This window comes from Trichomycterus rosablanca, chromosome 10 (genome assembly GCF_030014385.1).
Source record: "Trichomycterus rosablanca isolate fTriRos1 chromosome 10, fTriRos1.hap1, whole genome shotgun sequence".
Lineage (NCBI taxonomy): Eukaryota > Metazoa > Chordata > Actinopteri > Siluriformes > Trichomycteridae > Trichomycterus > Trichomycterus rosablanca.
In genome coordinates this window covers 16220971-16245585 of record NC_085997.1, presented here as the reverse complement: position 1 = coordinate 16245585, position 24615 = coordinate 16220971, and the positions used below count along the sequence as shown (strand labels likewise).

General features: G+C 38.1%; 2 protein-coding genes across 2 annotated transcripts in view; one reads left to right on the top strand and one right to left on the bottom strand.

The window, feature by feature from the left end:
* Positions 1 to 24615, bottom strand: part of aatkb (apoptosis-associated tyrosine kinase b) — a 61515-nt gene that overhangs the window by 20553 nt on the left and 16347 nt on the right. The window contains exons 2-3 of the mRNA XM_063002883.1: positions 11416 to 11549; positions 1993 to 2134 (exon numbers count right to left, since the gene is read on the bottom strand). Coding sequence (XP_062858953.1) covers positions 1993 to 2134; positions 11416 to 11549 — 276 coding nt within the window. The remainder of the gene's footprint in view (positions 1 to 1992; positions 2135 to 11415; positions 11550 to 24615) is intronic.
* Positions 15666 to 20877, top strand: LOC134321553 (uncharacterized). The gene is made up of 3 exons (XM_063003362.1): positions 15666 to 15682; positions 19670 to 19842; positions 20038 to 20877. Exons 1-3 carry the CDS (start codon positions 15666 to 15668, stop codon positions 20814 to 20816), a joined length of 969 nt encoding a protein of 322 aa, XP_062859432.1. The 3' UTR covers positions 20817 to 20877.

Below are 24615 nucleotides of genomic sequence, written 5' to 3'. Positions count from 1 at the left end.
GGAGAGTCACACCCTGATCAGCATTATTCCTCTACTCTGTGCTCTCTCTGACGCCATCAATCAGCCAGCAGAGCTTGTAATTGCATCAGTAATGAGGTCCCTATCTGGCTCCTTCCCTGGATAAACAACAGCCAAACATTGTTCATATAGCCGCCCAGCCCAGCCAGATGGCAGAGCTGAGATTTAATGTATTCAAAATCCCAGCTCTGGTGTGCTAGCGTATTTTACCGCTGCGCCGCCTGAGTGGCTAATAGTTTTGTTTTTAACCAGATTTGTAGATCTCTAAAGCACACTCACATGTACCCAGATTTAAAGACACAGAAGTTTTAGAAATGTTTTAGCAAATCATCAAAACTGCATTTTTCAATAACTGCTTTTATTTAAATATTTGGATAACGGACACCATAAGCTTAGTGGCTGATGTGCAAAAAGATGCTACAAAACCAGCACCTTAAAGCTCAACTAAAGTTCATTGCTTATCACAATGACAAAGAAAAAGCAGGAACAGGAAATTTTGTACTGTGCAGCAGCCTTTGCGCCCTTGGCGACGTAAAGCTTTTGGGACTAGAGACGTTTCTTATGTTCCATTTCTATAGTCACAGAAAAAGAACAGTTGTGGAAATCATTACAATCACTAAACTGCTAAACACACACAATGCATGTTTACCTCACAAGTGAAAGTAAACTTTTGACTTTAATCATATCTCTTAAATAAATTACAAACTGAGTTGTTGTTTTTTTTAATGATTTCACAAATGCTCCCCAGGATGACAAACATTCCAAAGAGAAATAATGCAGGCCTGTGGGGGTGGCATTATGCAACATGCAGATGTTTTATTAAAAGGAGTAAGAATAAGAGAGATAGAGAGAGTGTAAGATAGCACAAGGATGTGAGGGGAGAGTAGTACTTTAAAGTAGGAGGAATAAACAGAAACTTTATGAGACAATCCTTCCAGAAGAGCTGGTGACTCTTCTGCTATCTGCTCTGAACTTCACAGGCCTGAAGAACCACATAGCTGCTTCTCTAAGAAAAATATCATAGGTGCTGTGCAGTGGCACATGTATGGGCATTGCTGGATCTTGCTGGATCTAAAAATGGCACAAAAACTCAGCTGATGATACTTGTATCATCTGATTAATTCTTGATCTCTGCCTTTGGCAGATGAGGCAGTGATGTGTCAGTTTCTGACAGACGTTAATTTGCTCGAAGTGGGAGTTTTTGTATTTATTACATTTTCTCTCTCACAGATAAGCCAGTTCCTCTGCTGGCAACCTTTCTCTGAAACTGTGATGCTGGGCTTGGTTTGGTTTAGTTTTCCGCATTCTTCTTTTCCTTTTTAGGGAACTCATTAGGTATCGCAGCATTGTATGGCTGCGACAGGCCCCACGTTCGGGAACAACCCTGGGTGTTGGCTGCACCAGTCCATGGTGTGGCAGTCTTGCTTGTACTTTGCCATCCCTGGCTTGTTTTAGCGTCCTCTGTCTTTCCTCTATTTCTAGAGAACTGGGTTGTCGCAGCTGGAATAGCCTGTCATATTATGACAACCAGTTCCCAGTTTAACACTATTCCTGTTCTATCCACTTTCTCTGTTAGGGTTAAGGTTCTCTGAGGGTTGAGGGTCTTGCTCAGGGGACCAACAGTGGCAATTTGTTGGAAGTGGAAAATAGAGTGTCCATATAGAATAGAGTGAGATCAAATAGAATATTGATTAATATTATCAATGAAAATTCTTTAAAACAAAATTGAGTATCCAAACAAGGTTGTGGTTTCTCGGGTACCAGCCAGAAACAGTAGGGGCAATGTAGCATTAAACCCTAACAATGCTACTAGTCCATTTAAGGGCAGCACTCACTTACTCATTTACTCACTCAATCACTCACATCTTGGGGAATTAAAAGTAGCCCATTATCATTGAAAAAGTATATATGAACAAAATATTATAGAACAAAATAGAATAATATAAAGTATTATGGAATTGAAAAGGGTCTTACCTGAGCGACCAGGTTGTTTGGCGAGAGGTAATGAGACTTCTGTCAGAGGCAGAACATAAACATCAGGGCTGCTGGCAGAGACCGGCGATGCCAGCGTAGACATGTCTGCTTGATATTCATCCCCCTCTGCATTCTCAAACTCCTACCACAACAATGTACGAAGAGAACAAAATGCCAAGGTCACACAAATCGTCAGTAAGTGGGTAAGCCAAAGAGGCATTATAGTGTATACATTTGGATAGGACATTTTGTCATTGTAATATATTTTGCATTGGCTTGACATAAAAGTATTCTTTCTGTATGTGTGAATTAAAAGTACAAATTGTACTGCTTTTTAGTATTATTTTGTGTGATATGTTTTACACCGATTAGGTATAACATCATGACCACCTTCCTAATACTGTGTTGGTCCCCCTTTTGCTGCCAAAACAGCCCTGCAACTGTGATGCACTATGTATTCTGACACCTTTTTTAACAGAACCAGCATTAACTTCTTCAGCAATTTGAGCTACAGGCCAGCCTTCACTCCCCATGTCCATCAGTGAGCCTTGGCCGCCCATGACCCTTTTGCCGGTTTACCACTGTTTCTTCCTTGGACCACTTTTGATAGATACTGACCACTGCAGACCGTGGAACACCCCACAAGAGCTGCAGTTTTGGAGATGCTCTGACCCTCTAACTATCACAATTTGTCCCTTGTCAAATTTGCTTAAAACCTTACGCTTGCCCATTTTTACTGCTTCTAACACACCAACTTTGAGGATAAAATGTTCACTTGCTGCCGAAAATATTCCACCCACTAACAGGTGCCGTGATGAAGAGATAATCAGTGTTATTCACTTCACTTGTCAGTGGTCATAATGTTATGCCTCGTCGGTGTATTTTAGCTATATTAAATTTCAAAAGATAGCCCACTGGCATACAGTAAACTTTTTTTTTTTTTTTACATATATGGCTTATTAACATCTAAATAGTTTCCACCGGCACACATGCAGTTATTGTTATTTATCTAAGGTCAATGTAATCCTGTCTATTTCCTAGAGTAACAATAAATATGTATAATTTAAACAATCATCCAGCGTCAAAATAATATGAATACTTTTAAACACGTTTTAAAACTGTATAATTTATAATTTATGCAGTAATTACTTTGCTATTGCCCTTGCTAGATGTTTAACTGCCACTGTCTGTAACTATTCCTATTAAATATAACTACACAGACAATCTATCAGAGTGCATATTCAAACTAATATTTATTTTATCTTTATCTTAGTAAATATGAGCTTTTGTTAGGTTGACAAACAATACAAATATACCTTCTGTACAAATGATGTACAGTGGGGCCAAAAAGTATTTAGTCAGCCACTGATTGTGCAAGTTCTCCTACTTAGAAAGATGAGAGAGGTCTGTAATTTTCATCATAGGTACACTTCAACCATGAGAGACAAAATGAGGAAAAAAAATCCAGGAAATCACATTGTAGGATTTTTAAAGAATTTATTTGTAAATTATGGTGGAAAATAAGTATTTGGTCAATAACAAAAGTTCAACTCAATACTTTGTAACATAACCTTTGTTGGCAATGACAGAGGTCAAACGTTTCCTGTAAGTCTTCACCAGGTTTGCACACACTGTAGCTGGTATTTTGGCCCATTCCTCCATGTAGATCTCCTCTAGAGCAGTGATGTTTTGGGGTTGTCGCTGGGCAACACGGACTTTCAACTCCCTCCACAAATTTTCTATGGGGTTGAGGTCTGGAGACTGGCTAGGCCACTCCAGGACCTTGAAATGCTTTTTACGGAGCCACTCCTTCGTTGCCCGAGCGGTGTGTTTGGGATCATTGTCATGCTGGAAGACCCAGCCACGTTCCATCTTCAATGCTCTCACTGATGGAAGGAGGTTTTGGCTTAAAATCTCACGATACATGGCCCCGTTTATTCTTTCCTTAACACGGATCAGTTGTCCTGTCCCCTTTGCAGAAAAACAGCCCCAAAGCATGATGTTTCCCCCCCCATGCTTCACAGTAGGTATGGTGTATACTCAGCATTCTTCTTCCTCCAAACACGACGAGTTGAGTTTTTACCAAAAAGTTCCATTTTGGTTTCATCTGACCACATGATATTCTCCCAATCCTCTTCTGGATCATCCATATGCTCTCTGGCAAACTTCAGACGAGCCTGGACATGCACTGGCTTAAGCAGGGGGACACGCCTGGCACTGCAGGATTTGAGTCCCTCTCGGCGTAGTGTGTTACTGATGGTAGCCTTTGTTACTTTGGTCCCAGCTCTCTGCAGGTCATTCATCAGGTCCCTCTGTGTAGTTCTGGGATTTTTGCTCACCGTTCTCATGATCATTTTGACCCTCATTTGGGATGAGATCTTGCGTGGGGCCCCAGATCGAGGGAGATTATCAATGGTCTTGCATGTCTTCCATTTTCTTACAATTGCTCCCACAGTTGATTTATTCACACCAACCTGCTTGCCTATTGTAGATTCACTCTTCCCAGCCTGGTGCAGGTCTACAATTTTCTTCCTGGTGTCCTTCGACAGCTCTTTGGTCTTGGCCATGGTTGAGTTTGGAGTCTGACTGTTTGAGGCTGTGGACAAGTGTCTTTTATACAGATAACGAAGTCAAACAGGTGCCATTAATACAGGTAACGAGTGGAGGACAGAAGAGCTTCTTAAAGAAGAAGTTACAGGTCTGTGAGAGCCAGAAATCTTGCTTGTTTGTGGGTGACCAAATACTTATTTTCCACCATAATTTACAAATAAATTCTTTAAAAATCCTACAATGTGATTTCCCGAATTCTTTTTCCTCATTTTGTCTCTCATAGTTGAAGTGTACCTATGATGAAAATTACAGACCTCACTCATCTTTCTAATAGGAAAACTTGCACAATCAGTGGCTGACTAAATACTTTTTGGCCCCACTGTATAGGTACGTGAACAAAACATATATGAACAGAAAGTGCAGCCATAGTTTTGACCAAATAAATATCTCTTCAAATTATACTAAAGTGGCAGACACATTCACTGGGTAAAATAATAGCCCACAGCATGGTGTGTAGTGCTTTTTACAAGTGATAAATCTGCCATGCACTTCATATCCAGCATTGTAACTTCAAACACAGTCACTCTATAAAGAGCAGCGATGACTGAGCAAAGAAGAAAACATTTTGGCAGCCTTTTGAAATCTGTAATGCTTCTCCAGATGTTCTTAAAAATTCGTCCACGCCCCACAGTAGTGCTGGGATCTAGGGGTTAAGCAGACGGAAAACTCTGACCCAACTTTTTTAACATACACGCATTTGCTCAGTCCCTACTGAGACACCCCGGTCCTCATCTTCACACGCCCCCAGACTATCTCTCATAATTCCCAGCTTTGTCTTTTTTCCTGAGGGGATCCCCAGCTGCCTAATTTCCTTTTTATCATCAACAGATACACGGATACAATTACAGGAAAAAAAACATGCTTACAGTGTTTTATTTTTTTTAATAAACAGACACAGACAATATAATTACTATTATAAAAGAGTGGTTTTGTTTTATTTGACTTTATTTTGGTTTAATAAAAACAGTTATTTCTGTTATGATTAAACATCCCAACACTTAATAAAAAGATTTAGGAATGCACGAAATACATCTCTGGAAAAAAGAGACCACTGCAAAAATATCAGTTTTTCTGGCTTTAATACTTCTTATTGTTTGTTTTATTATATAAACTACTGACAACATTTTTCCAAATGTCAAATCAAAATAAAAGTTTCACTTATGAAATAAGCATGTGTATTTGTGTGTTCTTCTGGTACATATTTTTTATTACTGTAAGACCTGCCATGTTGCCATTGTTGGACGCTTGAGAAAGCCCTTAATCCTCAATTGTTTGAATTGTATACAGTCACGACTGTAACTGGATTCACATAAAAGCGTCTGCCACATGCCAGAAATGTAAAATACAGGTGAACTCATCATTGGTCATCCATAATTTTTTAAAAGATCTAATGCAGTGAAGTTTATAAAAGTCTGACGTGCAGATGTATTATACGCAATCTTAGCTGAATTTAAATGTTTACATTAGCTTCCTGGTGTCTTAACATTTTACTTTGTAAACTGTTTAAATTGAAGAACATATGACAGGTGGGTATTTCATACCACACGTTTCCACTTTGTGTCATAAGCATAAGCCGAGAGAGGTCAGCTGCATTTTTTGGAGGTTGTTGATATATGGTTTTAACTTTGCACTGTTGTCTCAACTTGCGTCTGTATATGCAGAAATTATAAATTAATCACAAGCCCATGTTGTTTTATTTGCTACAGAGGCATATACATATTTAATGCATCACAAAAATTCACTATTGTATTTAGACTATTATGCACTTGATCTTTTTTTTTTGTATAATGTTATACTGTATATTGTATATAGTCTACAGTCCTAAACTGAAATTCTTCACAATAGTGAACATTATTTTTAAACTAAAACAGCTTTTGATAAACTGAGACATTCTTGCTAAATCACTGAGCCATTTCACATATTCATAAAAAGTGTTGATATGGTAAAACATTAGGTATCTTATGTACAGGTCCTTCTCAAAAAATTAGCATATTGTGATAAAGTTCATTATTTTCCATAATGTAATGATAAAAATTAAACTTTCATATATTTTAGATTCATTGCACACCAACTGAAATATTTCAGGTCTTTTATTGTTTTAATACTGATGATTTTGGCATACAGCTCATGAAAACCCAAAATTCCCAATTAATTAGCATATTTCATCCGACCAATAAAAGAAAAGTGTTTTTAATACAAAAAAAGTCAACCTTCAAATAATTATGTTCAGTTATGCACTCAATACTTGGTCGGGAATCCTTTTGCAGAAATGACTGCTTCAATGCGGCGTGGCATGGAGGCAATCAGCCTGTGGCACTGCTGAGGTGTTATGGAGGCCCAGGATGCTTCGATAGCGGCCTTAAGCTCATCCAGAGTGTTGGGTCTTGTGTCTCTCAACTTTCTCTTCACAATATCCCACAGATTCTCTATGGGGTTCAGGTCAGGAGAGTTGGCAGGCCAATTGAGCACAGTAATACCATGGTCAGTAAACCATTCACCAGTGGTTTTGGCACTGTGAGCAGGTGCCAGGTCGTGCTGAAAAATGAAATCTTCATCTCCATAAAGCTTTTCAGCAGATGGAAGCATGAAGTGCTCCAAAATCTCCTGATAGCTAGCTGCATTGACCCTGCCCTTGATAAAACACATTGGACCAACACCAGCAGCTGACATGGCACCCCAGACCATCACTGACTGTGGGTACTTGACACTGGACTTCAGGCATTTTGGCATTTCCTTCTCCCCAGTCTTCCTCCAGACTCTGGCACCTTGATTTCCGAATGACATGCAAAATTTGCTTTAATCCGAAAACAGTACTTTGGACCACTGAGCAACAGTCCAGTGCTGCTTCTCTGTAGCCCAGGTCAGGCGCTTCTGCCGCTGTTTCTGGTTCAAAAGTGGCTTGACCTGGGGAATGCGGCACCTGTAGCCCATTTCCTGCACACGCCTGTGCACGGTGGCTCTGGATGTTTCTACTCCAGACTCAGTCCACTGCTTCCGCAGGTCCCCCAAGGTCTGGAATCGGCCCTTCTCCACAATCTTCCTCAGGGTCCGGTCACCTCTTCTCGTTGTGCAGCGTTTTCTGCCACACTTTTTCCTTCCCACAGACTTCCCACTGAGGTGCCTTGATACAGCACTCTGGGAACAGCCTATTCGTTCAGAAATTTCTTTCTGTGTCTTACCCTCTTGCTTGAGGGTGTCAATGATGGCCTTCTGGACAGCAGTCAGGTCGGCAGTCTTACCCATGATTGCAGTTTTGAGTAATGAACCAGGCTGGGAGTTTTTAAAAGCCTCAGGAATCTTTTGCAGGTGTTTAGAGTTAATTCGTTGATTCAGATGATTAGGTTAATAGCTCGTTTAGAGAACCTTTTCATGATATGCTAATTTTTTGAGATAGGAATTTTGGGTTTTCATGAGCTGTATGCCAAAATCATCAGTATTAAAACAATAAAAGACCTGAAATATTTCAGTTGGTGTGCAATGAATCTAAAATATATGAAAGTTTAATTTTTATCATTACATTATGGAAAATAATGAACTTTATCACAATATGCTAATTTTTTGAGAAGGACCTGTATAACTACACATAAGATATAATTATCTTAGGTAAATTATGTAATAAATGGAAGGGGAAAAAATTTATAATGGTTTTTGCATAAGCAAACACTACCCTAAAGTTTAAGTATTTGCTTTCATTATTATAGACACATCACATTGCTAAATTGGTAATTTGTACTTGTTCTGTATTGATTTTGGCTCCTTGGCCAAGCAATAGCAATGCAAATGGAATGGAATGTCCAATACAATTATCGTTGTTTTTAAATAGACATGTTCTGTAAAAGAAAACAAACTCTATCCATTTCTATCTTGTTTGCTGTCACTGTAATTTAAATAATCTATTGTGTGTATAGTTAATTAAATCACAGCTTTCTGTGATCTCAAATGCTCCCTGGACAGATTTTGTGCACTAAGTAGAAGTGTACTGGGAAGCTGAGAGAAAAATTCAATACTCTAGGGATGTATGAGTTTACACACAATACAGAGTTACAATGTACACAGCATTAAGTGTCACTGTGTATGGAGGATTTTTGTCTTACTAGGTCATTTGTTACAAGAAAAGCATTCAGTGGGATTGAGTAGAGTGGTACATGGGAATTACAATAGTCCCCGTTTATTCTCAAAAAGAAATAAAAAGACTTAATCACATGTACACACACACACACACAGCTGCACAGTTCTGTTAGGCGTGATCACATTTGACAACAATTATAAGCTCTAAGAAAACCTTCGACATATAGTCGTTTAGGATTTCTCAGCACACAGTTTCCACAGGGCAAATAGTAAACAGGGCATCACAAGTTAAAGCTCTCTAACAAATATTTAACAGGATAGTGAATGTTAAACCACAAAAATATTCAGATTAAATGACTCTAAATGATTACATTTGGCTTGCTTTATGTTTGAAGGAACCCAAAAATGCCTTTAAACCACAATATCTGCTGCTAACTATTAAGTACAGTAAATACTCTATGAAATATATAGAAATTTTAATATGGAAGTCTGGGTAAACTCTTTTAATGCCCGCTAATGCCATCACCTTTATCACTTAAGTGTCAGTAATTCTTTCCCTAAAGAATGTTTCAACATACGACTACAAGTTATTTGGACATAACTTGTAGTGGTATTGTTCATTACTTATTTTTAATATTTTGTCCATCACAATTCATCTGTTTACAGCCTAGTACACATTCTTATTTGTTTACCAAGATTGTGATTAATAAGTTATACCCCTACAAACTTCAAAAAAAGCATTTCAGTACTTATTTAACCCACATGATTATTATGGGTGCACAGCATTCAAAATATACTACCATATACCAAGATATACAACTATATTTACCAGTAAATCATTTCAGAGCTGCAGTTAGCTAATCTCATGATTTGAAAACATTTAAGAATTGCATAACCTTATTAATTTATAATACATGTCCGTACAGTCAGGTCACTGCTGACATTTTTGGATTTGGGGAAAACAATCTCATGAAACAATGGAATGAATGGTTGGATTTTGTTGGATTTCATATTAATTAATAACCACTATTCTTAACTTAATCTGGTTGTATAATTTAAATGTTTCAAATAATAACATGTTAATCTTGATATACTTCTTATAATTTACCCAAGAATAGACTGTTTAAACAAAAGACATCATACAAGGAAACTAATCCAATCTTAAAAAACTTAAATCTTACCTTGTTTTATTTCCAATAGCCTGCATACTGACCATGCAGCCCTCAAGGTGGGAATGCATGACCATACCACCAATGCCAGATCTTGGAGGGCATCTGGCTAAGCTTTTTCTGAGCCCTCCTCACTGGCAGGTTTTGCATGGAACCAGCGTATTGTATACTTTGGACCACTCAAAGAAAAAATGTGCATAGTTCTCTCTGCTGAACCAGAGCCCATGTGGCTGAGGTTGTCCAGCTGACTTATAGGGACTACAGGAAGAGGAGGGAGGTGAGAGGAGGGAATGTGGGAGGGAGGAAAAATGGCAAACATCCATTTAAAGAGCTGGATGGATGGATGGATGGATGGATGGTTGGATGGTTGGATGGATGGGAGGGGCAGAGTCAGGAGAGAAAAGACAGCAGCAGCTGAGAAAACTAGCGAAGTAAGAGACAGAGAAGGGACAGACTTCCACATTCCATGCTAATGACTTCACTCTCTTTCCCTCCATCCTTCCTTTCTAACCCAATTTCCACATCTGCACAACAGAGTTCCACTGTACACTCCCACTTCCCCCTTTTTACTCACTTTTCTTCACACATTTTTACTCTCACACACACAGCACTGCTTGAGTAAACTTTGGCCAAGTGTGAGTCCTGATGTCGCAAGTGGCACAAGCACACAAGTTTTTTATTACAATAGAAGAACAAGTAGCGTGGTGATAAATCAGGGTGTGTGTGTGTGACACAAGTAAACCAGGGTTCAAACTTTGCAAAATAGTCTATAGTTTATAGTCTTTGTTTTGCGCACAGAGGCAAATTCATGCTGTGACAGGACAATTATTTATCATATATGTACAGTACCTGTTAGCAATGGGTGTGGCTAAAATACCTTGATGCTACTAGTAAAATCAGTGTCTTTATTAGGGGTTTTGCTTCTTATTGCATAATAAATTTCAAGTAAATGCTTTACTTGTTTGGTTGATATTAACTTTTTGTGTTGAGTGTTTTTTATGTTTCTAATTAAAATTATTCCTTTATCATAGCAAAAAAAGAAACATTTACTTAATTGTTTGAACAATTCTAAATTTCTAAAATTATTTTAAACATTGCAACACCGTAACCATAACAATACCATAGTATCATGATGATTTCTAGCTAATACTGCTTTTAAATATTTTACAAACTCTACCTTTTAAGTAAATTTTAAATTCTTTTTTTGATTAAGTCACTATTGTCCTTATTTTCATCCATCTAATATGACTACTGCTTAACCTTTATTCAGCTTGCTATCTGAAAACTGTTAGTCCACTCAAAACTGGTATCCATTTCACCCAATCCTAGTCATTTTGCTTTATTATGTATTTCAACACTTTATAGCCTTCAGGCTTTAATACAATTTGTCTTTTTCTATACCACAAAAAAGTCAAAACATTTCGTCTGATCTCTGACATCCAGTTTGGCACTGAATTACTACATGGCCCATTAGTCTTCTTCCATACTTAATCAATGTTCCAACAACCAACCTGTAATCTTACAAGAGTTAAATTAATTTACTTTGTTTAGTTAATAAAATACATTAAATTCTCACCTTAAATCCAATCTCTCCCTTTTTGCAGCACAGGCAGGCCAGCATAAGGAAGATGAAGGTGAAAAGACCAGAGAATGAGATAGCCACCACTGCTAGAGAGGAGGACCAAGAGAGCTCACTCAGAGGAACGCCATCTGTGGGAGAGAAGCAGTAATGCACATAAACACCAGGTAAACATCTAATTGTATGTTTTTGTTTGTTTTTATTTTGTATTTTATGTATAAAGAATTAGAGCTTATATCTTCTAAGCACACTCAGCCTAATCTAAAGTTTATGAAGGCTCATTCTTGGGCAAGCTTGACTTAAATTAGTCAATCTTAAGTCATTCATGGTCAGTATATAATACTATTAATTTAGTAAAATTAAAAAAGCTGTTTTTTTAAAGATATCTGGCAAAATCAGTATGCTTAACTTTTCAAAGCATTTTGGTTAGGCCAGTTCAAATTTTTTTTTTTTATTCTGCTTCTTTAAAAAGAACAAAACTATAAAATGATCCTAATTTAATAGGTATTAAATTACATTCGTCTGTTACATCCACTCTTAAAAGGTTATATTGAGTAAGTGAAAAACAAATGTATCAGCTACAATATTAAACTGCCAAAAATGTTGATCACTGCAGAAAGTGTACGGCAATGTATTATTGTAGTTTAATAACTTTTTTTCCTTGTGACTAAGTCAAGTAATATATTACAGTTATTACATTACAATCACTGAGTTAATGAGAATGTTATTTGAATACTGTAGAATGCATTAAAGTAGAACGCATTCACGATATAGCTTTATAAACTATGTTGAGATACCAAACTGTGAGTTTATTATTAGATTTTTTTGTTTTTGTTTTTTTTTTACTTTATGAGCATAATATAAACATGTATTTACAAGCATTAAATAAGGAATGTAAAAAGAGAGAAAAAAATTCTTCTTGTGCAAATTCTAACTGGTTTAAAAATCTTCCTGAATTTCTTAAGGAACATAATTGATAAAGAATTCCCATGTAGCCACTTAAAAATATATATACACGTATATATTTTTTTAATCTCATCCACACAATCTCAAACCCCAGATTTAATTTTACTTTATTTGTAATTCAGTTTTTCTTTCAGATGCTCTTTTTTATATATATTGTGGAAACATCATAATTTTGAAAGCCCCAAATATGGAAAAAAAAAGAAGAAGAAGTAGCTGTAAGTGCCTGGTGACAAACATGAACTCTGCAGCTTTACTCTTATGACAGCACCAATGGTTGCTGTGGAAACAGATCTGATGGACAGACTGTTGCTTAAAACCAACAATAATCTTGAAATCTCCCTTCATTTATAACTCTTGAATAGTGACTGCTGCTCCCCATGCTAAGTATCCCAATTCACTCACATTTTCAACATGCCAAGCACCTTTTGGCCATGCACAAAAATGTGAAAAATGCATCATAATTTATCATTTTTACTAACCGCTTCATCTTGGTCACGATAGGCCTGGTGCCACCTGTAAACATCTTGGGGCAATTTAGGGTAGCCATTCAGTCTTTGAATTTTTTGGAGTGGTGGGAGGAAATCAGTACCAAGAGAAAATTGATACAGGGAAAACATGTGAAAAACTTAAAAGACAACGATTGGACTAATTAAACCCAGGACCTAAAGAACCATTTTGTTGTGCAGCACCCAGTCTACCAGATGCACCAGGCCCATCTTTAATTGACTAAGCATTAAAAATCTTGAAAATGCATTCTTGGTAGAGTGTCTGTGTGCAGGCATGAACGTAAATGAGTGATCATATTTATTTCATACACTCTGCTACCAGAAGACTCAGGGTTCAGCTTGGCATCTTGGCAAAAATACAATCCTAAACTATACTTATCTCAACATTGCATTAATAAGAGAAACATTCTGAGATAAAGAATCACAGTGCAGCTAAGCTGGACTTCATTACAAATCATTAAAATATCTGAGACGTAACCTTAGAGACATTATGGAAGACAATGCAAACCATATGTTGTTGAATGATCCCTGACAGCTGATCCCAGCCACAGCAAATCATTTGACCTCATATTTGATTTGGCAAGATTTTTTTGCAAGATACCCTTTGTGATGCATCTCTCCTATTGATCTGGGCTTGGTACCAGCAGTTAGGGTGGCTTGAGTAGTGTCCCCCCAGTGGCTAGGTCAATGCGATGCCATGTGCTTTCTGTATTTGTGAGACCAACATGATATGCAAACTCCCAGAACTCAGGCACTGCAGTTCAGCATGGCTCTTACCATTATGCCACACAAGCTCATAAGCAATAAGACTACAGCTGTTCTTACTGAAAAAAAATTGTTTCACAAACCATTCTTTATTAATAAAATATAGTTTTTCACTGACAGTCACTACCAGGTTTTAGTCTTTTAATGACAATTAACATAAATACACTCACTTTTCACTTTATTAAGCAAACTTATGCACCTGGAACATACATTTATTACTTTACATCTACCATACAGATGAATTTTGTGGGTGTACAATTAGTGACTCTATCCCAGCTATTGCTTTGTACATTTACCCCCTATTTATCAATTAAAAAGGACCCACCATGAGAACCCCACTGACCAGATGATGTTTGGGTGGTGGACAATTCTTAGCAACAAAATGACATCAGAGTGTCAGCTGTAATGCTATGAGAATATCAGGTACAGCAGTGTTTATGGGATTTTTAAATAATGTTTACAACTACTGGCCTCTTTATTAGGGACACATATCCTTTTAGCACTTGTAGTAGTAGTTATAGAGACTAGAACTATTTCATTTTTAATGCACAGTGTGTGTTAACCTTCCTGTAGTTTTCTATCAGTAAACAGCTATAGGTTTTATATTTTGGTGGAGGCACTTCTCTTAGCATTGACACTGAAGTGTTTATACATCCCAACAACACTCCTGCACCTGTTTTTCCTGGGGCCTTTATTTTGTCTCATTTTAAAAGTGAACTTATTCTTGTGCTTGGTCACATGGTCACACAATCACCACCATGTTTGACTGTAGGTATAATGTTTTTATTGTAAAATGCTGTGTTAGCTTTATGTCAGATTTAACATGACCCATGTCTTTCAATGTGTTCCACTCAGAATATAGAATACTAGAGCGTCCAGGTGGTGCAGCAGGATATTCCGCTCTACAAGCTTTAGTTTATGGAGATATATGATAGTGGGCTCAAGCAAATTTTAATTAACTGTGTGCTTTAATTAACTCATGGGTTGGTCAATGTTCTGGTCGAAATGTATGAATGTGAGACAAAAAGAGCACCAATATGCTTCAAATGCTACATTTCACCAAGCAGCAGGAAAGATCTCTTTTCAATGTGACAAAATGGGGTAGCCATTTATTTATTCAACTAGCAGGGAGTGCTGAAATTTTTTTCATTTCTAAATAGTTACAAGATAAGTGGGAGGTCATGGAACTGTTAGCATTAACAGTTTACAGCTAATGTAGAATTTTGTGGTGTTTATTTCTGTTGCCATACACTAAGACTGGTCTTGGCTTTCACCTTCATAAATCACAAAATCAGGCAAAATCCCTCCTTGTAATGTGCATACAGCTTTATTTTCATGGCTAGTCCAAAATTTACTTGCCACTTTAAATGTTGACAACTAAAGTAGTGACAGCAGACATTAATAAATGTATAGATTTGCAAAAACAGTCTACTGATGAGTAGTAGTCATCACTGTAAACAAGGTTTAGGGACATTGTTTTCTCTTGTACAAACCTACTGGTTACCATTTAAATGAAATGGCCTAAAATCAGATCTTACACACTGGTATAAACCTGGGTTTTGATCACTGCCAGTTTAGTTGGTTTTACAAGTTTCTCCACTGTCTGCACTGTTTTATTATTTGAAAAATATGAACTAGAATAGGGCAGAAGGTAGATAGGGTAGTGGTGGCCCAGTAGTTAAGGTACAGGACTGTTGATCTGTTGGTCTAGTATTTAAGACTCATTGCAAGCTATCACTGCCCTTGGGTAGGACCCATTACCCTCAGTAGCTAAAAATAAATCCTGTGTCAAGTGTTAACTGCTTTGAATTAAAGCATTTTCAAATGCCCCTTTTTTCTTTTCGTGCCACTAGCTCCCCTGTGACCCTGACCAAATAAAGTGTTTAATGAACATAATAAAGGTTGGTGCAACTGTCTCAGATGTACATTCTGAAACTGTTTGGAACACTCCTTGTGTGTATAAATCAAAAGTTTTTCATTGTCATTTGATCTGACAGTAACCATTTTACAATGGTCACATCACAGAGGTAAAATGTACAGCTTTAAACTGAGGCAGTGACTGACAGGTGACTAAAACAGGTGCTAATCAATGTCAGGTATTGTCTGTAGTAACCTCATTAGACTGTCATTCATAATTCCAATGGCTATACTATACACACACAGACACAAACACCTTAAATGAATCAATATTACGTGTCATTTATTATAGGTTATGTTACACAGATCTGTTATAATTGTATTGAGAACATCCTAAAGTCACAAAAAACAACCAACAATTGTTTTGCTAGTGGACTATTTTCCAGTAGGTTCTAGTACATGTTTCTTTGATGACATGTAATGCTCAGGTACCATTTGCTATCATGATGACATGTAATACCCATCGTGCTATCATGATGCTCCTTTTGATATGCTTTACAATGGGTATGGTGTTATGGTTTTAAAGACTATGGGCTATGATCTGACATAATGCACATTCATGCACATTCATTTACAGATACTAACAGTTATCAGTTGTTATTATATTATTAATATGCAATTAAAGACATAAAACAAAAAACGGGGTGCTTTAGGGGGCTCAAGCCTTTTTATGGCACTGTATTTGTTTTGCGTGTACGCTTCTTTTAACATACTGTTACCAAATAAATGACCCATAACAGTGTAGTATAAATGACACAGCACACTGACATAAAAACATGCTTAATACTGTCTGACAGTTCTGTGCTTAGGGATTTAAAGTGTAAGTGACTGTTGCCATGCGGGGAAAAAACAATGGAGATGAATTGTATTTAACATATAATGTATTTTGAGGATTTTTGCATATATACTCTGCCAGTGCACACCAATATATTTGCAATATGGGCAGCATGATAGCACAGCATATGCCTGTAGGTGGACTGATTAATCAAAATTGCCCTAGAGGTCAATAAGTGAGTATGTCATAGTCTGTGATAGTTTAGGGTTTACAGTATTTGTTTCTTGCAGGATAGTCTTTGGACCCTCGCCTTTGACATTTTAATAATGCTGTTCTTTTCCACAAATTTCAATTTACTGCAGCCATAAAGCAAAGTGTGTATTAGATTAAAACCTATATTTCTTTCTTTTCTTTTTTTTCACACCCAGTCACCATTTTCAAATAACTTTAAATCTCACATCACACTACAGGTACTAAATACAGTGTATCACAAAAGTGAGTACACCCCTCACATTTCTGCAAATATTTCATTATATCTTTTCATGGGACAACACTATAGACATGAAACTTGGATATAACTTAGAGTAGTCAGTGTACAACTTGTATAGCAGTGTAGATTTACTGTCTTCTGAAAATAACTCAACACGCAGCCATTAATGTCTAAATAGCTGGCAACATAAGTGAGTACACCCCACAGTGAACATGTCCAAATTGTGCCCAAATGTGTCGTTGTCCCTCCCTGGTGTCATGTGTCAAGGTCCAAGGTGTAAATGGGGAGCAGGGCTGTTAAATTTGGTGTTTTGGGTACAATTATCTCATACTGGCCAATGGATATTCAACATGGCACCTCATGGCAAAGAACTCTCTGAGGATGTGAGAAATAGAATTGTTGCTCTCCACAAAGATGGCCTGGGCTATAAGAAGATTGCTAACACCCTGAAACTGAGCTACAGCATGGTGGCCAAGGTCATACAGCGGTTTTCCAGGACAGGTTCCACTCGGAACAGGCTTCGCCAGGGTCGACCAACGAAGTTGAGTCCACGTGTTCGGCGTCATATCCAGAGGTTGGCTTTAAAAAATAGACACATGAGTGCTGCCAGCATTGCTGCAGAGGTTGAAGATGTGGGAGGTCAGCCTGTCAGTGCTCAGACCATACGCAACATACTGCAGCAACTCGGTCTGCATGGTCGTCATCCCAGAAGGAAGCTGACGCACAAGAAAGCCCGCAAACAGTTTGCTGAAGACAAGCAGTCCAAGAACATGGATTACTGGAATGCCCTGTGGTCTGACGAGACCAAGATAAACTTGTTTGGCTCAGATGGTGTCCAGCATGTGTGGCGGCACCCTGGTGAGAAGTACCAAGACAACTGTATCTTGCCTACAGTCAAGCATGGTGGTGGTAGCATCATGGTCTTGGGCTGCATGAGTGTTGCTGGCACTGGGGAGCTGCAGTTCATTGAGGGAAACATGAATTCCAACATGTACTGTGACATTCTGAAACAGAGCATGATCCCCTCCCTTCGAAAACTGGGCCTCATGGCAGTTTTCCAACAGGATAACGACCCCAAACACAAGCTCCAAGATGACAACTGCCTTGCTGAGGAAGCTGAAGGTAAAGGTGATGGACTAAACCCAATTGAGCACCTGTGGCGCATCCTCAAGTGGAAGGTGGAGGAGTTCAAGGTGTCTAACATCCACCAGCTCCGTGATGTCATCATGGAGGAGTGGAAGAGGATTCCAGTAGCAACCTGTGCAGCTCTGGTGAATTCCATGCCCAGGAGGGTTAAGGCAGTGCTGGATAATAATGGTGGTCACACAAAATATTGACACTTTGGGCACAATTTGGACATGTTCACTGTGGGGTGTACTCACTTATGTTGCCAGCCATTTAGACATTAATGGCTGTGTGTTGAGTTATTTTCAGAAGACAGTAAATCTACACTGCTATACAAGTTGTACACTGACTACTCTAAGTTATATCCAAGTTTTATTTCTATAGTGTTGTCCCATGAAAAGATATAATAAAATATTTGCAGAAATGTGAGGGGTGTACTCACTTTTGTGATACACTGTACATCTGTTTGAATGGACACTGTCTAAATCACTTCATACTGAACAGTATATAAAGGCAAACACACAAAGAACGTGAATTCATGCTTTATATCTACATGTGTATTAATGCCTGGGAGGAAACCAAAGACAGCATGTTGAAATAGCAAAAAAATATGGAGTGAAAGAAGAATGAAAGGAGTTGGGGCACCCTTTGATGCTCCACCCACAATACCTGCAGGGTTGCTTCTTGGGCTTTATATGTTAAAAAATACATGGTACACCTCATTTTAGCATTTCTTATTGTTGTTCTTCTTAATGATGACAATAATGTGCCTTATTTAAACTGCAAAAATAAACAGTTTAACAATGAAGTCTTAAAAATGGAGAATGAACATATACATGTAGCTTTTTCTGTAAGTAAAACATGAATGTATAAAATGTCCCAGGCTTGTGATCTAATTAAAAAAAGTAGTGTATAGGGAAACAGAATGATGTGTGATTGTATATAAAGAGAGATGATAGAGAGATAGTTGGTCTTGGGCCAGTGACAGACTGTAGGACATACAAACATCCACACATACATCATGGAAATCTTTTTATCCTAAACAGATTCACCATCTGTTTGGTTTAATTCAAAGGTCTCATCTTCATCAACCTAAACTGCTGCATTTTCCACCAAAAACTGGTAATTTAACAAAATGTAATAAATACTTATTGGTTCTTATACCTGCAGTTAATTTTAATGCTTTACCACTGCTTTTTCTTGTTGGGGAACACACACCCTGGACAGGACACCAATCCACTGTGGGGCTTCTTCGCCCCCTTTAGACATAGCCAATCATGTCTGTATGTAACCTGGGGATTCAAACCCTGGGTCCCAGCAATAGTGAGCTTGCGGAATTTACGGCTGCGCTGCCTAAGCGCTTAGTTTTTATACTCATAACCATTATTTAAATTATACTATAGCCACAAAAAGTGGTCTTTGATTGACTGGTATTGGCTGGTAATTGACTATCTAAAGCCAAAAGGAGGCAGCAGACAAACATGCCAAACAGTCACTATTAGAGGCACCTAGAAACTATTTAAACTGTGTCAATTTCCCATATGTTTTATATACAAAAACATTCTCAGTTTAATAACCTCATTAGTGTTTACTGAATTTATCTTCAGCCTTTCTTACTCAGAATGATCTCCACGATCCGTACCAGTCTGGCTTCAAGGCAGCACATTCTACAGAAACAGCACTTGTAGCTGTTACTGAGAAGCTTCATGCAGCCAAAGCAGCCAAACTGTCATCTGTTCTTATTCTTCTTGACCTTTCTGCAGCCTTCGACACAGTGAATCACGGCATTCTCCTGACCACTCTCTCCAACCTTGGAGTAACAGGTTCAGCATGGCAATGGATGGCCTCCTACCTGGAAGGGCGCTCCTACCAAGTGTCATGGAGGGGATCCATATCTACCCCATGCACTCTCTCAACCGGTGTTCCTCAGGGCTCTGTACTTGGCCCACTTCTCTTCTCTATCTACACCCGCTCTCTGGGTAAGGTCATAGCCTCCCATGGCTTCTCCTACCACTCCTATGCAGATGACACTCAGCTTGTTCTGTCATTTCCTTCTTCAGACACGCAAGTCTCAGCTCGCATCTCAGCATGTCTGCGAGATATCTCACAATGGATGTCAGCTCATCATCTAAAACTTAATCCCAGCAAGACAGAGATGTTGCTCATTCCTGGAGATCTGTCTCCAACCCAGGACCTAGTCATTTCTCTGGATGACTTCCTGATTAGACCATCTGATAAGGTAAGAAGTCTTGGTGTTGTCCTGGATAACCAGCTGACCTTCTCTCCTTATATAGCCAACATGACGAGATCGTGCCGGTTCCTCCTGTACAACATCAGGAAGATTCGGCCATTTCTCTCCAGAGAAGCTACCCAGATTCTGGTGCAATCACTTGTAATCTCTCGGTTGGACTACTGCAACTCCCTCCTGGCAGGAGCTCCCATGGCCACTATTAAACCCTTACAGCTCATTCAAAATGCAGCTGCCCGTCTGGTCTTTAACCAACCTAAACACTGCCACATCACCCCACTGCTGCGTTCTCTTCACTGGCTTCCTGTAGCTGCACGCATTCAGTTTAAAACACTGACGCTCGCCTACAAAGCCAAAAATGGACCAGCCCCAAGCTACCTTCGGGGTCTAATCAAACCCCGCTCTGTACCACGCAACCTCCGAGCCTCTAGTCTAGCTCGACTTGAGCCTCCATCCAGGACTAAAGGAAGACAAGCATCAAGGCTGTTCTCTGTTCTAGCGCCCAAATGGTGGAACGAACTTCCTCTGTCTGTCCGAACAGCTGAGTCTCTTGCTGTCTTTAAAAAACGATTAAAAACACACCTTTTTACTAAACACTTAGGCTGATTTGTACTTATTTACTAACACTTTATTCCAATCTTTTCCATTTAAAAAAAAAAAAAAAAAAAAAAAAAAAAAAAAAAAGGCACTTTGGTTCTAACAGGTTTTAGCAGAGTTGTGTTCTTCGACTGTTGTCTATCTAAACTTAAGGAATGAAATGTTCACTATGGAAGCACTTCTGTAAGTCGCTCTGGATAAGAGCGTCTGCTAAATGCTGAAAATGTAAATGTAAATTAGATCTTGCAGCTTAGAAAAACATAAAGGAATATATTGCAGGGTCTTTAACTTTTTTTCTACAATATATTTAGCTTGAGAGTGCTAAGCATGTGTAATTATGTGCAAATTAGAAGACATTTGAAGGTGTAACCATAGCAACCACCATGTAAAAGATGATGAAGGTAACCAGTTTTGCATTGTAATGTTCATTTTATCTGCATTGTTTGTTATGTTCTTGGACAGTTAATTGGCCATGATCTCTCATTTATTGTACTTAAGTGGATATTAATGCTGTGTACAACTAATCTCGAAACTGAAAAATAGAAATGTGAAATTAAGTTATTTACATAATTTTATTTATATAATTGTTTTCAGGGCGGCACGGTGGCTCAGTGGGTAGCACTGTCGCCTCACAGCAAGAAGGTCCTGGGTTCAATCCACAGAAAGGGCGGTCCGTGTCCTTTCTGTGCGGAGTTTGCATGTTGTTTCCTCCCACAGTCCACAAAACATGCAATCAGGTTAATTGGAAACACCGAATTGCTCTATAGGTTAATGGGTGTGTGTGTCCGCCCTGCGACAGACTGGTGCCCTGTCCAGGGTGTTGCTGTGTGCCTTGCTCCCATTGAAAAGCTGGGATATGCTATATATGTATATATATTTTATTGTAATTAACTTTTGTACTGATTTTACTACTGGCAAATGAGATAAGTATTGTGGCAGTACTAATGATACCCCTCATATAAGAACAAGCTGGGTGTTTTGGTTAGTCAAAAGAAACAGTCCTGCATATAGCTCTCAGTCAGCCAGCTTGTTCTTATATCAGGGGTATCATTAGTACTGCCACAATATTTATCTCATTTGGCCATAGGTAAAATCAGTACAAAAGTTAATTACAACAAAATTGAGTGCAGCCATGCACTTAGACTTTATCAAATCTACCGGGTTAAATCCATAACACAATCATTTAAACAATGTCTCAAACCTAAGGAAACAAACAATTTTGTTATTGGGAGGGTTGCGCCTTGCTGTTAAATCACTGACTGAAGCCCTGCACCTGCAAGAATGGAAAAGAACAATGGAATGGAAAATGCTATTAACAAAAAGAGGATAATATCAAATAAATGAGGTGGCCAAAATAACAGAAAAAAACAACAAAAAGAAGACAAAAACATCCACACACTGGACCGGAGAAAGCAGATAGAACAGGGATAGCCCAAAACTGAGAACTGGTTGTTACATTATGACAGACTGCTTTGGCTGTCTACGACAACTCAGTTTTCAGAAAAAAAGGGAAGATAGGTTTGTCAGACAGAGATGCTGGAGAACAATGATATATAGAATAACTTCCACCTGGAGTGTAAGTTATACTCACAAGGCGCAGGTGATTGTCAAAAGAAACCGACACATTATCTGCACTTCATGCTCGCTCTGCCAGCCAAAATGGCAACGCAGAAAGACATGACTCTTAATGTGACTCCACCCAATTCATTCAGCAGATGAGCAATGTTACAGTAACACAGAACACTGTTGCCATGGAAAGCAAAAGAAAAAAAAATTTCAGTGCCAGGAAAGTGGGTGGATGCTTATTGAATGCACTCAGAGGGAAACTCACACATGCACACTCATGAATTTTAAGACAAGGAAGACAGTAGCAAACCTATACAGAGCAGTGTGCTGTGATTTTACTGTAACACATTAGTGTTTTACATTATGTCTATCAAAGAACTTTAGTGCAGCATTCAATGTTGGTACTTCAAAGCTCAAGAAGGCTAGATGCCTGGGTCTGATTCTACTCAGAGGTTACTGTCTGTGTTGATTATGGTTTATTGTCAATGTCGTTATGGATTTTCTCCACTTACTTTCAATCCCTGTTTGTGATGAGTTTTAAATGTTCGCTCCATGTCCACACGAGCTTCCTCCAGGTTTTTTCACCTCCCAGAAACAAGTACAAGGTGAACTGGCAAATCTAAATTGCCCCTAGATGTTTTAGATGTTGCTGAAATAGCTACTTATGACTGTAATTTAATACTGATTGTGGGTGGCACGGTGGCTCGGTGGGTAGCACTGTCGCCTCACAGCAAGAAGGTCCTGGGTTTGATTCCCAGGTGGAGCAGTCCAGGTCCTTTCAGTGTGGCGTTTGCATGTTCTTCCTGTGTCTGTGTGTTTCCTCTGAGAGTTCTGGTTTCCTCCCACAGTCCAAAGACATATGTATATATCATGTCACTGTTCTGTTCTTTAAAGGGGGAACTGCATGAGAGCATTCAGGTTAAAATGCTGTCACTGCATGTCTGTATATAGCTATGCAGTACTCTTAGGGCAGTGGTTATAAGGTGCCCTTTAGGCTGTTATTTAAACTTTACCATATACAAAAATACTCTCTTATAATTCTCTACTTCTTATATAAAGAAATGAATGACAAAGCACCATTACTACTAATAATAGTTACTATAAAGGGATGAATTTAAGAGCCCCATTTAAAATAATTATTTCTATTTTAGAACAGTTGTAAATGCAGGAAAGAGTCATCAATAGGTGATGTTTTTGTTTGTTAGGTTTACCCTTTTCAATTTTAATTAACATATTTAGCAACCTCAGGAATTTCATGTTAATACAAGGGATAAAAATTATAAATGTTTTAGAAGCATTATCTTTTAAACCAGTATCTCAATTTCACAGATTTAGTTTTTTTTTTTACTGGTAACAGTAACTGCTGTTTTTGTGTTTTTTGTTTTGTTTTTGTTTTGGACCGGTTTAAACTTTAATGCCGTAAAGGCTGCAAAAATTGGTATAAATGTATTATTATTTAGTTATTTTATATACTCCTCCACTTAATAATATCATAATAATAGCATAATATCATCAGGAGTAAATAGATTATTGTATAAGTGAATGAACCAAAGCATCAGAATCCTACAGAATCTACAGAAGCTTTACAGCATTTTCTCTTATAGTGGATGTACATTTTAATTAATAATGTCTACATTAATCCATTCTATTATCACTCAATGCTAGAGACAGGAATAACTTTACTTTGTGTAACTGCTGAGTATATGCAGCTTCTTCTGATGGACATAACATTGCTCATGAAACGACAGTGCAAAATCAATAGGAAAAATAGCAAAAAGCATATTAATAATGTTCATATCTTCTTCCCATCTAAAGCATTTTACTTTCTAAATTTTTAGCTGGCATCTAATTCTGTTCCTGTTGTTCAGTATTTCTTTCATACTGAGACCCTGACACATAAAAATTAAACATTATATGACAAAGGAAGATTCTCTGCTTGTGGCAAAGAATTTCTACAGCTCTTAGACGAATGAATGCATCAGTACAGAAGGGAGGTAGAAGAGCAACTTTACAGCAGTGTACAGTAGTGATGATTACTGACTTTTCTAGACTTTCAAGAACAAATTGTTTACAACTTCTTCATATGAAATATTAATGGATTTGTCTACTGTAATTATTGTTGTTGTTGTTGCTGAAATGACAAACTGTTTTAGAAACTGTACTAATCTACTGCAGGTGTAGTTTACTTATTCATACTAATCTCACTCACTCACTTTCTTAACCACAGAAAGGACCAGGACTG

Bases quoted from the DNA above. Each gene is read 5' to 3' on its own strand.
- LOC134321553 (XM_063003362.1), top strand. The intron at 19,843-20,037 runs GGAGGGGATCCA...CGCAAGTCTCAG, and splicing joins GCGCTCCTACCAAGTGTCAT to CTCGCATCTCAGCATGTCTG.